This window comes from Chanodichthys erythropterus, chromosome 8 (genome assembly GCF_024489055.1).
Source record: "Chanodichthys erythropterus isolate Z2021 chromosome 8, ASM2448905v1, whole genome shotgun sequence".
Taxonomy (NCBI): Eukaryota; Metazoa; Chordata; class Actinopteri; order Cypriniformes; family Xenocyprididae; genus Chanodichthys; species Chanodichthys erythropterus.
Genome location: NC_090228.1, coordinates 21,781,753 through 21,797,305, shown reverse-complemented (window position 1 = coordinate 21,797,305; position 15,553 = coordinate 21,781,753). Strand labels below are relative to the sequence as shown.

Below are 15,553 nucleotides of genomic sequence, written 5' to 3'. Positions count from 1 at the left end.
TTTCCACATTTTAGAGTAATTTGTGTACATTTAATGATGGAAATATTTTTTCATTGCACTAAACTTTCAATATAAACAATTATGTATATCTATAAGATTAAATCAAGTACAACAGCATTTATAAATATTTCATAGCACTGTAAATGTACCACGAGGATACATTTTAAATAACTGACTTCTCAGAAAGCTCACTGAACCCCAGAACCGCAGCTGCATGATGGAGCCCATTGAGCCCTGCACCATGGGGCCCACTGAGCCCGGAGGCAGAGCAGCACCTAGGGGCCCACTGAGCCCAGAGGCCGGGCTGCACTACATGGCCAAGGGATTCTAGTTAATTCTACAGCGATTGAAATAAACAGCACACAATGAACATACAAATTGTTTTAATAACTGCTTGTCAGCCTTGAAAATGCTGCCACATTTTTGATACAACAACAACAAATAGTATCTCTTTATCATTCCACCACTGTTGGAATTTTTTGCCATTTCACCATTTTCCTCTGACAAGGAGACTAAATGTAAAGGTTTTTGCACAAAGTGTGTGAATATTTAATGATTTAAGCACTGAGGTAGTTTATGATTGATTGTCTCTTGTAAAACAACCCACTATAGAGTGCATATGTGCCCGCCCCCTTTTTCAGCAGTTCCGGAATAGAAAATATCTTTGTTACAGAGTTATAAGCCATGCATAAACCAAACCAATCAGCTACGAGGTTGATCACAACACTACAAACTTTGATTTGAAGCAAAAAAGTTTTTGAAAATCGGACAAAAAGACAAAGGTACAAGACTGTGTGCTTAATGAAGTTTATTTACACAGTTCGGGAGGAGCACGTTCAGGTAATCCAACCATTCCTATATATATATATATATATATATATATATATATATATATATATATATATATATATACACCTATATATATAGCCGTCCCTCTCCTCTGTCCCGTGGCAGTTTTGCAGCAACCCTCCAACACCCCAACACCTCACTCTTGGCTGGTTCCTATACCAGTCAAGGATGAGGGGAGTACTCTGGGTTTGGGCCAAAAGTTTATAGCTAAATATGCATACAGTATATACAAGCATTTAAGTATTTGAGAGCGAAGATAGATCGACTCATTTACGCAATTCACAGTATTTCATGGGAGAGGGTGGAGTTTAGGAGCTATTTTGGCATGTGTTGCTTTTTCGACTCTCTGAATGGTGTATTTTTTTGTACAGCATCATGGGTATTGTAGTTTTTTTATCAGGAATTCCAATGTGAAACAATTATTTTAAAAATAAGTTGAAATACCATGGATTAACAACCTCATAACTTTATTGTAGGTCTGTCTTTAAAGGTGTACAACTTATCGTTCAAAATTAATGGAGAATATGAATGGAGTTTACTTTCCAGAACCCGACTTTTGCACTCTATAATATTTTAACATTGTATACTGTATCTTTGCCCCCGCAACTCAGGGTTAAAGCCCTAAAACCAGTGCTAACTCTGCTCTGGAGCAGGTTTTCACAATCAAGGGTTTAAACAGGTCTTTAATCTGGTTTTAAAAAGACATGGTGTGGTATATACAAGTGTAGTATAAAAAATCCTATGCCATCAAAATGGCATTATGCTGTAAAATAATATATCAGACATGTCAAACAATGTGTTATCCTCTCCTACCTCTCACAGTTTCGGCCTGTGGTGTGACCCCTGCAGTTCAGACACTCGCCCGTAATCGGATGGCACTGTTCGCTGTTCCCGTTACAGGAGCAGGGGTTGCATTGAGGGAAGCCCCAATGGTTGGGCTTACAGTTGCCACACTGGCGTCCATATGCCCCTTGCACACATAAACACTGGCCAGTGGTGGGGTGGCAGAAAAGGTTCTGAGAGCCCAGCGGGTTACAGTCACATGCTGATGAGAAAGTGATCGGAAAGATACAGCATTAATGTTATTCTATGCTAATGGATATGTTGGTGTTGTTGACTTGTATATATATGTGTGTAATGTTCACATACGTCTACATCCCGAGGGTCCAAACTGGTATGTGGCTGGGGAACATTTGTCACAGTTCTTGCCCGAAACATTGGGTCGACACTGACACTGCCCACCAATAACATCACATACTGTGCTTAGAGAACCTTGTGGGTCACACCTACACTCTGCCAGTGATAAATAATTAAGAGAAAATTGGCCTTTATTCAGACAGGCTTTTTGATGATAAAGTATCTACTTTTAAAGTCACACTGTGTAATGTCTGCACCACTAGCATCACCAAACTAAGTAGCAATATAATGGCTGCGTCCGAAAGAATAGCTGCCTTATCAAGCAATGCCTTCTCAGAATATTTAGACTATTTCTTGCTTAGTTTTAATAACATTTGTTGTTCTTCTCACTGTCTCACCCAGAGCTCCATTGTGTAGTAGTGCTGACACACTGAAAATGTAGTCTCTGCAAATATCCGTCAAGGGGATTTTAATAATACTCTGGCTCCGTTCCATACATCTGTATTTCTTAAACATCTCCCAGTCCTCTTGCTGCTGGGCTTCCTCAGAAAATAGCTCTAGGTCTTGCACCTCTGGCAGAAGCACTATCTACAGAAGTCAGAAGTAAATTTTCAAGTCATTAGCCATGATTATTGCAACAAACAGTGGTTTGTTTCAATAATGTGTATAATATGTAATTATTTCTGAAATATAACAGCAATTTCTTAGTGAAAATTAAATAACCTTACTGAATCAACAAGTGTGTGAGGAGAAGAGTGATAGCTGTATGATGAGTACTGTGGGAAGCTAATTTTCACTGTGTAGTTCTGACCCTTCTCCAAACACACTGAACTAGGCAGAACTACATATCTGAAACACACAAACACACGATCAGTACACAATAAACAAAACTAAACACTGCACACATGCTAATGCAATCTTACCTGGATCCAGGGTGCAGTGAGATTGACTGTTCATCATTGTATGTAGAAGTGCAGTGTGCTGTTGTGTAACTGGTTCTGGGCCGCTCTATCTTTACTTCAACCCGCTCCCATTCATCTGGCAACTACAATAAATGCATCAAACATATGTTCTTGCTTGTTTGTGACATGTATGCAAGTTATAAATTGAATACTTTATGCATGTTTTTTACCAGTGGTTCATAGCGGATCATTAAGTTGTATTCCATAGATCGTGGGAGATTGTAAATGTTGAATCTTAGTGTTTCACCCTCTGGTACGTTGACAAATCCTGTACCCGTCCAAGTAGGTTTACGATCCAGAGGTAATGGTCTCTGAACCACTTTTACTGCCTGCATACAGTCAATAAAGACTTGCATTTACACACACACCAATAAATTTGCTTCTGTTAAATGTTACCGTGAAAATATCAAACACTTGTTGGGTATCAGAACAGCAGCATGAGCAAAACAAATTTCAGTGTATATCTTTCATAAAACAATTTTTACATTAATTTTTTAATTACATTTTTTTTTCATAAAAACAAACAACAAATAGTTGTCCTCAATTTGTTCATAGAATCTTCTTGTAGGTACAATTTTGCCTTTAATTAATATAAACGGTTTTTATTTAAATTATTTAAATTATTTAGTAAAATGAAATACTTTAAATTACACATTTAATTTGTAATTAAATATTGTTACATAAATTGTCACATTCAATTAGTTCGTACAACCAATCTTATGTGAACTGTCACATTCAATATGTGTGTAAAATTACCTAGTTTTGGCAGGAAACTGACAATGCAGGCTGATTGGTCTAGCGATCACATCATTATCTACACAGCACAGCTGATTGGTTGCTGTTGCATCAGCGGCCAATGAGCTTGCTTCTCAAACATTCAAATATTTGGCATTGTTTGCTGTTAGCAGTCTAGAGTGCGCTTTCAGATGGCAGCTGAATCGACATTTAAGATAAGTAAAAATGATTTTTTATTCCACATACGCGCTTTTGTGTGGCTCGGTTATCAATTCCTAAATGGAACTATCTTAACAAGTTTTAAACTAGTGTCATGTCAACAGATGCATGAGTGTATCATGAAGCATATATAAGCAGCAGTTTTACTGCATGTTTTATGCAGCAGCTTTCTATTGTTTTTACCACTATTTTATACGGCATACACCGTATTTAGTGGTATTATTCAATGACTCCTCATTTTCAAGAGCAATGTTTATTAGTGATGCTAAATGTGTGTGGTTGATCATCTATACAGTTAATACTGAGAGTCATGATTGTTTATAATCTGGTTGAGTCCAAGTATAGCTGGATTGTTATGCAGTTTTGTCTATGTAGCAGCAAATGTTTTATTGTTTGTATTTCTGTGAGTATGCTGTCTAAGCATGGATGAAAAGGTAATGTAAATAAGCATTCACATACATGTTTACATGTTTAGCTGCATAAATGACACATTGTTATTCAAGGGTTATGTTTTCTTAGCTATGCTAACATGCAATGCAGCTCAGTCATTCTATATCACTCCTAATGGTTTTTAATTGTCAAATAAAACATAAGGGTTATGTTATCATTATCAACTGACTATTTGATCATGCTCAGGTGATTGCTGGGTTTCCCTTCTCTCAGCTTGCAACATCTATTGTTCATGAGAACACACAGCATGCATTTCTAGTGCCAAGCCGGTCGGTAAGGTAGCCAAGGCACACATAGCCTTAGATCACTAGTGCCAGGCTGGTTGGCAAGGTAGTCAAAGCGTACATAGTCTTAGACCACTAGTGTCAAGCCGGTCGGCAAGATAGCCAAGGCACACATAGCCTTAGATCACTAGTGCCAAGCCGGTTGGCAAGATAGACAAGGCCCACATAGTCTTAGATAACTAGTGCCAAGCCGGTTGGCAAGGTAGTCAAGGCGTACATAGTCTTTGATCACTAGTGCCAAGCCGGTTGGCAAGGTAGTCAAGGCGTACATAGTCTTAGATAACTAGTGCCAAGCCGGTCGGCAAGATGGCCAAGGCACACATAGCCTTAGATCACTAGTGCCAAGCCGGTTGGCAAGGTAGTCAAGGCGTACATAGTCTCAGACCACTAGTGCCAAGCCGGTCAGCAAGATAGCCAAGACACACATAGCCTTAGATCACTAGTGCCAAGCCGGTCAGCAAGATAGACAAGGCCTACATAGTCTTAGACCACTAGTGCCAAGACGGTCGGCAAGGTACTCAAGGCACACATAGGGTCTCATTCATGAAACATTTGTAAATATACGAGTAAATATGTGAGTGATTTGCGCGTAAACAGACTTTCCTGAAAACTCTCCTCCTGATTCACAAATACTTCGTAAACGTCAGAAGTGATAGTGAAATGTGTGTGTGTTAATGAATTCCAATCAGTCGTAAATGGGACGCGCGTGCACGTTCATTCTCAATTACCATAAATCCCGCCCATTAAATCTGACTGACAACTATATATGGGCATCATATTATGACACCAAATGAAGGATTTTGGCCATTTTATAGGAAACAAGTTCCATAGTTTGCCCAGCCCTATTGAAATCAATTCATTATTTGATTAAAGTGCTCCGTTTGCAGATGCTATAGGTGCGTTCACGCGGTCTAGTAATTCCTGTAGTTACAAGATTCTAGCTTGTAAAAAGCGTTCACGTCCTCGTAGAGTTCGTAATTACAGTTTGTAAGCTGGGAGTTTTCTGAAAGCTCCCACATGTAACATGTGGCTACTATACCACCTGACCGCTGTAGATTGATTTATTAGGCGTTGATAGTGGTGCCATGCAAACGCATAATTTCCAGTCCAAGGACCAAAAGGACGTGAACAGCTCCGAATATAACGTCATTTCAAGATGGCGGTAAATGCAAGGTGACGTGAACGCAGCTTATTACTGGATCTCACAACAAAAGTAAAAAGAAAAAACGTATGTAATTACTATGTATAATATTTTTTCAAAATGCTGTAAATATGTACCTTATTAAGGTGAATTAAAATGCAGCCTTATTAATGAGCAAAACGTTCGGATGTTAAACGCACTATTTACGCGTGACTGGGAGCAGGTGTAGATTTCTTTCGTACCGACTAACATTTGGAAAATACGAACATTTTAATAATTCCGAAAATTTACGCCAGAACCACTTTACACACGATTTACACAAAAATTCGTTCTGCTCTTGTTTCATGAATGAGACCCACAGTCTTTGATCACTAGTGCCTAGCCGGTCGGCAAGGTAGTCAAGGCCCACATAGTCTTAGATCGCTAGTGCCAATCTGGTCAACAAGCCAAGGCACACATAGCCTTATTTCACTAGTGTTAAGCCAGTCAGCAAGGTAGCCAAGGCACACATAGTCTTAGTGCAAAGCCGGTCAGCAAGGTAGCCAAGCTAAGCGGGAAGGCCTGAAAACAGACGCGGAGACTGCTTTGATTCCTTCTCATGTGAGTAAAAGTGGGTTTGAGTGTCATGATTGTCTGGAGCTGCTGTGCTGTTGGTGATTAACAACAAACTATTGTTTGTATTTACTCTTTGTGTACTGTGCGTTCATTTTTTGTGCTTCCTTGTCATACGTTCATCAACTGTGCTTTTATTTTTTTGAAGCATTTTGCGCATCAGTTGTGATACATAGACACCCACTCTCGTATTGCGTGTGTAACAGTGGCTGGATAGTGAGAGTTGTGCAGGTAAACCACTGCACACTGACGACCGCTAGAGAATGCGGTGTTTGGCGTCTTTGTTAGTGCACTTGCCTCGCATGTTAGAAGCGGACGGGCCGGGGTCCAAGACTGACTCTGAACAGGGTGGTTAGGATTGGATAGTGAGTTTTGGAGGTGGAGCAATGAAGAGAGGGGTGGGTTTGTTTGGGTTGATTTCAAATATCAACAATGTCCAACAGTGTTGTTGAGAGAAAATTATACCCCACCTTTAACTGTGTAAAAGTGCTTTACAATGTATAGCAATAGTCTTCTTCAGCTATTGCACCACAGCTTAATTGGATTTGCCTTTATATAATGATCTGTTAGATGTTTGTGTTGAAGAATGCTCTGCCCTTTTCTCTGTTTCCTGCTTTGTTGGGGGGTTAATTCATGTATGTTACATGTGCAGCAGCAACATGTCTTACATACTCACAGCAATGTCTGTGAATGTATTGGCAGTAGCAAGTCTTGGAACTTGTTCTGCAGCAGCAGCGTAGCAGATCTAGTCTGCCAAGACCAAATACATTAACATTGTCATATCAGTTACCATGCAATTTCAATTACCATACCAATATCCTGAGAGTTGTCTTGAAAGAACTACCTAGTTCTGGCAAGAAACGCTGACGATGCAGGCTGATGAACTAATTTGGTAGAGATCACTTCATTATCTACACAACACAGCTGATTGGTTGCTGTTGCATCAGCGGCCAATGAGCTTGCTGCTCAATCATTCAAATATTTGGCATTGTTTGCTGTTCGCAGTCTACAGTGCGCTTTCATAACCCTCCTCCTTCCCCAGCTCCACCTGTGTAGATCTGCTATGGGGTTAATTCATGCATGTTACATGTGCTTTACAATAAGGTTTCATTTGTTAACATTAGTTAACTACATTTGTTAACACATTTAAATCAAAAGTTGTATCTAATATTATTTAATGGACCTGAGCTAACCTGAACTAACAATGAACATTTGTATTTTCATGAACTAATATTAACAGATAAAGAAATACTATAATACATGTATTGCTCATTGTTAGTTAATGCATTAACTAATGTTAACTAATGAATCTTTTGTAATGTTACCATTTTTCTGCCTGTGTTTCATAAATGAGGACAAGTGTTCCTGAGTGACATTTACCGGTCCAAAGGAAGCATCTTCAGCTTCATAAATGTAGTTATCCAGTGCTGCGAAGTAGTACCCAGAATGCACTTGGTCACAACGCCTACCAAACATATGCTCCTTACAAGCACACTGCCCTGTCACCTGAGAACAACTACAGAGCAAACAAAGTTTATGGAAGAATATTTATGTTGGCCGGGATAAATACATTTATAATACTTTTAAACACATCTGATTCGGGTAACTTACCTATTATTCAAAGCCCCACCGACGTCACAGTCACATGGTCTACAGCCATCCATATCATTACTGAGACCCCAGTGCTGAGGCTGAAAGAAGAAACTGTTATACACAAGCACAAAAAGACAAACCCAAAACACACATACTCATAATGCTCTTTTACCACACACTGGTCGCAATTTCGTCCAGTCACAAGACGTTTGCAGTAACAGCTTCCTGTCTGAATATCACAAGGACTTCCTGTTTGGAGTGTGCCTTGAGGATTACAGCTGCATGCTGGGACCACAAATACACACAAAAGAAAGACAAATATGATCATACACACTGACTACAGAAAACAGGAAGTCTTTCAGAGGTCAAAGCCTTGAAAGAACATGAAACAAGCTGTTTGTTTGCGTATTTGTGTGTATTTACTCACCCCGACAGCCTAATGGGTCGTCGCTGAGGCCATAGTGTCCCTTTTTACAGTGGTCACAACGTTGTCCCTCCACATTAGCTTTGCAGCGACATTGGCCAGCAATCATATCTCTTAAAACATCCGTAGCGCTGTCGCATAAGCCTCCGTTCAGAGAACCACGTGGGTCACAGTCACAGGCTAAACACAAATACATACACTATTTAATTTAATTTAATTAATAATTAACTGAATTTTAATTGAATTAAGTTATTAAACTACATTCATCACATAACATCCCTTTCAAGTAAGGCATATAATAACACTTTACAGCTTCTTTCTGCATAAGAACAAAATGTATCCATTTTGAGAGCGTTAAACGGTTAGTTCACCCAAAAGTGAAAATTCTGTCATTAATTACTCACCTTCATGTCATTCCAAACCCGTAAGACTTTCATTCATCTTCAGAACACAAATGAAGATATTTTTAAATTAAATCGGAGTGATTTATGTCCCTCCATAGACCGCAACACTTCAGAAAGTATATAAAGAGAGGGTAAAACCAATCCATATGAATTGAGCAGTTTAGTCAATTTTCTGAAGAGACACTATCACTTTATATGATAAACATTGAATTTGGGCTTTTATTCATACATATGCATTGATCAGCAAACATAAACAGAAGCTGGACTGAAGCTGCTTGACATGCAAGAACAAACAGCTTCCAGAAACTGAAACGTGCTGTGGAAAGCATGAGAATGAACCTCATTGGTTCTCACATGTCAAGCAAACATGCTTGAGCTTCCATTTACCACAACTGATGTGTGCATTGATGAATGTTTATATGTGATATAAAAAGGGTAAATTCAATCTGTTCATCATATAAAGCAATCGAGTCTCTTCAGAAAATATGACTACTCATATGGATTAGTTTTACGATTTCTTTATGAACTTTTTGAAGCGTCAAAGTGGTAGTTGCGTAGCTGTCTATGGAGGGACAGACATCGTTCAGATTTCATTAAAAATATCTTCATCTGTGTTCCAAAGATGTACAAAAGTCTTACGGGTTTGGAACGACATGAGGGTGAGTAATTAATGTTTTTTTTTTTTTTTGTTGTTTTTTTTAAATGAATTTTTGGGTGACCTAACATTTAAACACACTTACGCTCACAGATCCTGGGGTCTCTGATGTCTCTGTGAGAGTGCTTGTAGTAGAAGGGTTTGCAGTTCTCACACCACTGGCCCTGTGTGTTGTGCTGACAGTCATCACATACTCCTCCACTCCGGTTTCCCGATGACAGATACACCGCCATGTCAAAGTGACAGGAACTTGAGTGATGATTACACTCACATCCTGAGAGAATGACAGAAAAAGGAAAAACACCAGATTAGTGAATAATATTCAATATGGCATCTGACTAAGGTATATAATATATAATATAATATAATATAATATAATATAATATAATATAATATAATATAATATAATATAATATAATATAATATAATATAATATAATATAATATAATATAATATAATATAATATAATATAATATAATATAATATAACATTTATTTTTTGTGATTAATTTCAGGCTGACTGTCATACTCTTGCATGCGTTTGTCTCTCGGCCCACTGCTGGTCTCCAGGGCAGATCTTGGTAAAAGTTCTGACATTCCTCACAGTTGAGTCCAGTAGTGTGGTGATTACACACACAATGACCGTGAACCTGTGCAAATATACACAGGTGAGCAGCACGAGTGATTGGTTTGTGATTGGTTTGTGATTGTTGTTGTTGTTTTAACTTACCATGCCCTCAACCCCTGCCTCTGTGCCGACTGGTGCACACATGGAGGCGTGGCCATAGCAGAAACAGTTGCCACGGACGACCATGTCATAGAGAGCGTAATAGTATTTTTCTTTCACCTCCTCTCGGTCATCAGACAGATTGTCACCTAGAGTGTGCAACTTTTCCATACGTACACGCAGATTTGTGATCTTCAGTAGGTCTGTGTGCACAAACAGACACACAATGAAATTTCAGTAGTCAATGTACACACTTTTTTTCTAAATCACTTCACAACTTTTTTTTTTTTTTTTTTACAAAAGTGGTTATTATTGTAGGTTTAGTTGTATGTTTAATAGTAGATGTATTGTAGTTGCTTAATGGTTGGAGAGTCAGAATGGTAACCTGAAGGTTGTGGGTTCAATTCTCAATACTGGCAGGAAATGATTTAGGTGCCCTTGAGCAAGGCACCCAACCCCCAATCACAAAAATAATTTTGTCCCAGTATTTCATTACGTTTACACTTACATTAGCCTTCACAAGCTCAATATTTCAACTGTTACAGCAAAATTCATAGTGTACTGGTTATTTCCAGAAAGCAAAGCACCATGAAAAACTGGGCAAATTTGTGAGAAAAAAAATAATTGGTTGAATTTCAGTGAACCTGTCAGGCATAAAAAGCACCACAAAGCATTCTATTGGTCAAGAGAGTTGCTGTGGTGATGTGCTAATTACTTACTCTGAGTATGTGGGTTGTAAGGGTCAGGAATCTTAAATGCAGGATCAAGTACCCTAAAAATGACCTGTTCACAAGTACACAAGAACAGTGACTAAGGAATTTATTTACAAGTATCTAGACACTGTTTAGATAGTATGTATAAGCACTTTTATGTATATTTGTATATATGCATGTATATCCCACACCTCGCCCTCAGTTGATGGCTCAATGCCAGAATAGCGGCTGTCACAAATGACGTCATCAACTTTTTTGATTGGCCCGAGAGGGATGTGCGGAAAGGATTCAGTGCAGTTGAAAGCATAGTAACGGTACACCTGCCAGCTCTGGCCAAAATCTGCAGAACGGTCAATCAGCATGGCTGCGGGCCGAAAAGTCTGTGGAAAACGGCAAAAAGTTTAAATTTAATGAAAAAAAAAAAAAAAAAAAAAAAAAGCTAAATTTCCCCAAAAGAAGACATCTAAAGTAGATCGTAGACATCACTGTTGCCAAAGGCTTCTACAATCTCCTTATGATTCTTTTGAGAAATGCAGCTCTGGATTTGAAGAAAAGCACTTCAAACATATCTACACATATGTTCTACATTCCACAAGACTGTGTTCTAGCTCCATGTGTTTATGTGTGTGAAAGAGTGTCTCACCTTAAACATCATGATGAGGTGAGTGAAGTGGAATTCGGCCTCCAAATCCAGCTGAATAGTTACATTTTCAACTCCTGATGGAGGGGAATGAATAAATGAGTGAGGAAAGAAATGAATGAGGTGCAACTGTGCTATATGCTGGAGTGGTGACCATGAGGCTATAGAGTCCAACAAAAGTACTTATTACTATGCTCTTCTAAAACTGTATAAAAATATGTTAAAGGGTTGGTTCACCCCAAAAATGTCATTAATTACTCTCCTCTATGTTGCTCCAAACCCGTAAGACCTTTGTTCAGCTTCGGTACACAAATTAAGATATTCTGGATGAAATCTGAGAGTTTTTTCATAGAAAGCAACGTAATTACCATCATTCAAGGTCCAGAAAAGTAGTAAAAACATAGTTAAAAGTCAATATGACTACAGTGGTGCAACCTTAAAGGGTTAGTTCACCCAAAAATGAAAATTGTCATTAAATACTCGCCCTCATGTCGTTTCAACACCCGTAAGACCTTCGTTCATCTTCGGAACACAAATAAAGATATTTTTGATCAAATCTGATAAGATCCAAAGCTTTACGAATCTTTTGTTTCGAATAAGTGGTTCGGAGCTTGTATCAAACGATCTCAAACTGCCAAAGTCACATGATTTCAGTAAACGAGGCTTTGTTGCGTCATAAGGGTTTCGAAATTTCAATGGTTCACGTGACTTTGGCAGTGCTCCTAACCACTGATTGGAAACAAAAGATTCGTAAAGCTTCAAAGTTCATGAAGACTTGTTTAGTTCAGTGACGAGTGCTAGATATTGTTGAACAAAGTCATTATTTTGTTGTTTTGGCACACAAAAAGTATTCTCGTTGCTTCATAACATTAAGGTTGAACCATTGTAGTCACATGAACTGTTTTAAATATATTTTTAGTACCTTTCTGGGCGTTTGAAAGTCTAAGTTAAATTGCTCTCAATGCAGGCCTCACTGAGCCATCGGATTTTATCAAAAAAATAATTTGTGTTCCGAAGATGATGAATTACAGACAATTTTAATTTTTGTGTGAACTAAACCTTTAATGTTATGAAGCGATGATAATAATTTTGAATACTTTTGATAATACAATATCTTCTCAAAACACATTCTCACAGGGGAGAGAAGATATTGTTAAAGTCGTTATTTTTGTTTTGTTTTTGCGCACAAAAAGTATTATCGTCGGTTCATAACATTTAAGGTTGAACCACTGCAGTCACATTGACTATTTTGTCTTTACTACTTTTTTTTTTGATTACATTGCTTTGTATGAGAGATAAAAAAAAAACCTCTTGGATTTCATCAAAAATATCTTTGTGTTCCAAAGATGAACAAAGGTCTTACGGGTGTGAAACTACATGAGGGTAAGTAATTAATGACAGAAATTTCATTTTTTGGGTGAACATTTTAAATATTTGTTCACTCCAAGGAATCTGGCATGAATGGTTTCCCCACTCAAAATTTCAAAGAAGGTGGGATGTTACAAGAACAAATGAAATCTCCTTGATCTTTTGAAACAAAAGAGTTCACAGTCATGTAAGTAAACATACTGTAAGTTTCAGAAGTCAAAACTTCCTTGAGTTCAAAAAGACCATTCCTGCACACAGATAGGTTTGTTTCCCTAGTATATAGTAGGTGCAAAACGTAACCTGAAATTAGTAGTATGTCAGAATTTGTAGTATTTATAAAACAGCAGGCGAAACCGAACCGGACCTATTATTTCTTGACCTTACTTCTGCCGAGATTCTAAAGTGTGCATCCATTAGAAACTGGCAACCCAAATGAGGCTGTAGGTCACATGACAATTACAACATGGCGGATGTAGTACATCCGAATCAAATTCATACTGTAATATTAAGTAAACTTAACAGACGCAACATTCATTTCTCACGTAATAACCTCACGGACACTAGCTGTTCTAAATTCACTGTACCTTAAGGCGGTGCAACTGGTGCGACTACACCAGGCCCTGCGGCGAATTGCTTAGGACGACCCTGACTGTAAACCACGGCTTCTTGGGGCTTATTGCTTTATACAGTGCTGTTACATTTGCTATAAAATCTTTTGAATTCTCTGGCAAAATGTACTGCGTTCCCCTGAGAAACTTTGCTTTCACTCACAAAAAACAATATATTTTTTCCTCTCACCTCATTTAATTTAAGCGAAAGGAAAGTTTCTCAGGGAACGAAAGAATTTTGGTAGCAATTATTTTGCGAGCGAACATAGTGTCTCTGGGGAACGCAAAAGAAAATGCAAAAGTTGGGAAGATCTGGAAATGTTCCCATTACCATGTCCCTTTAGAGCGCCATACAAAGGGGTAATCTGCATATTATATTCTTAAAGTTACAGGTGTCCTAGAACCAGTTTTTACAAGATGTAATTTAAGTCTAAGGTGTCCCCTGAATGTGTCTGTGAAGTTTCAGCTCAAAATACCCCATAGATTTTTTTTTTTTTTTTTTTTTTTTTTTTTTAAGTGCCTATTTTGGGGCATCATTAACTATGCACCGATTCAGGCTGCGGCCCCTTTAAATCGCACACTCAGAGCACTGGGGGCAGGGGGCAAGTTCACACAGCTAGTATAACCCTCAAATAGATCTTTACAAGATGTTCGTCATGCATGCTGCATGCATGCATGCATCGGATCATGGGAGTATAGTATTTATTTGGATGTTTACATTTGATTCTGAATGAGTTTGAGGCTGTGCTTCGTGGCTAAAGCTAACATTACACACTGTTGGAGGGATTTATAAAGAATTAAGTTGTTTATGCAATATACAGATTGCAAGTGTTTTAAAATGAAAATAGCGACGGCTCTCGTCTCCGTGAATACAGTAATAAACGATGGTAACTTTAACCACATTTAACAGTACATTATAAATGTTTCGTTAGCATGTTGCTAAAGACAATTTACAAATATCACTAAAAATATCATGTAATCATGGATCATATCAGTTATTATCGCTCTATCTGCCATTCTTAGCTATTCTTTCTTGCTTACCTAGTCTGATGATTCTGCTGTGCACAGATCCAGACGTTAATACTGGCTTGTCTAATGCCTTGAACATGAGCTGGCATATGCAAATATTGGGGTCATACATATTAATGATCCCGACTGTTACGTAACAGTCGGTGTTACGTTGAGATTTGCCTGTTCTTCGGAGGTCTTTTAAACAAATGAGATTTATATAAGAAGGAGGAAACAATGGTGTTTGAGACTCACTGTATGTCATTTCCATGAACTGAACTCTTGTTATTCAACCATGCCAAGGTAAATTACATTTTTGATTCTAGGGCACCTTTAATTATATTAGTCAGATATTGGTAAAAAAGTCATGGAAAAACTAAATAATTGCAAATGCAAGAAAGCTTGACTAACATTATAAGCGGTCCATAAGTAAACTACTGCCACTGTTGACCAAAAACTGAATTCTCAGTTCTTTTATGTTTAAAATCACAATGAACATTCTTGAAACTGTAAAAAAGAAAATGTGAACATTTTCTATATTTACAGGGAACAAGGGCATGACAAAAGTACAGCACTGTGCCAAATAAAGCATCCTAAGTCATAAATTCCCTGAATTAGTGATGCCGTGCCACACCCGTGGATTCAGTCTGGTATTGTGACTGTTGTTGAAACCAGTCACTAGGGAGAAAGCAGGCCAGCTGTTTCCCACGCCCAGCTCTCACTTTCTCATTCCCAATATTTCCTGTCTGCTCTTCTTCTGAGCTGCCCCCCCCCCCTTTTTTTTTTTCTCCATCCCTTTCTCTATTTGTCTATCCAAATTTCAGACATGAGAAACAGTATGTTCTTCCAGGACTAATGATATGAGAATTGTGACATATAAATGTGTATATTATTAATCTTTAAAATATTTGAGTGACCGTTGAAAATGTTACTGATCTACTGATAGCTAAGGAGACTTGGAAGTCTCATTTATATTTCATGTGAAGGGATGGTTCATTCAAAAATGAATGATCATTTACTCACCC

General features: G+C 38.1%; 1 protein-coding gene across 2 annotated transcripts in view; it reads right to left on the bottom strand.

Annotated features, from left to right (window-relative positions):
• The window catches only part of lamb1b (laminin, beta 1b), a 44,904-nt gene that overhangs the window by 24,956 nt on the left and 4,395 nt on the right, over positions 1–15,553 (bottom strand). For both annotated transcript variants that reach the window (XM_067392316.1, XM_067392317.1), the window contains exons 4-19: positions 11,548–11,621; positions 11,096–11,284; positions 10,911–10,974; positions 10,195–10,394; positions 9,994–10,114; positions 9,551–9,739; positions 8,410–8,586; positions 8,155–8,267; positions 8,001–8,080; positions 7,770–7,905; positions 3,119–3,277; positions 2,910–3,031; positions 2,715–2,835; positions 2,385–2,574; positions 1,999–2,142; positions 1,663–1,894 (exon numbers count right to left, since the gene is read on the bottom strand). In XM_067392316.1, coding sequence (XP_067248417.1) covers positions 1,663–1,894; positions 1,999–2,142; positions 2,385–2,574; positions 2,715–2,835; positions 2,910–3,031; positions 3,119–3,277; positions 7,770–7,905; positions 8,001–8,080; positions 8,155–8,267; positions 8,410–8,586; positions 9,551–9,739; positions 9,994–10,114; positions 10,195–10,394; positions 10,911–10,974; positions 11,096–11,284; positions 11,548–11,621 — 2,311 coding nt within the window. The remainder of the gene's footprint in view (positions 1–1,662; positions 1,895–1,998; positions 2,143–2,384; positions 2,575–2,714; positions 2,836–2,909; positions 3,032–3,118; positions 3,278–7,769; positions 7,906–8,000; positions 8,081–8,154; positions 8,268–8,409; positions 8,587–9,550; positions 9,740–9,993; positions 10,115–10,194; positions 10,395–10,910; positions 10,975–11,095; positions 11,285–11,547; positions 11,622–15,553) is intronic.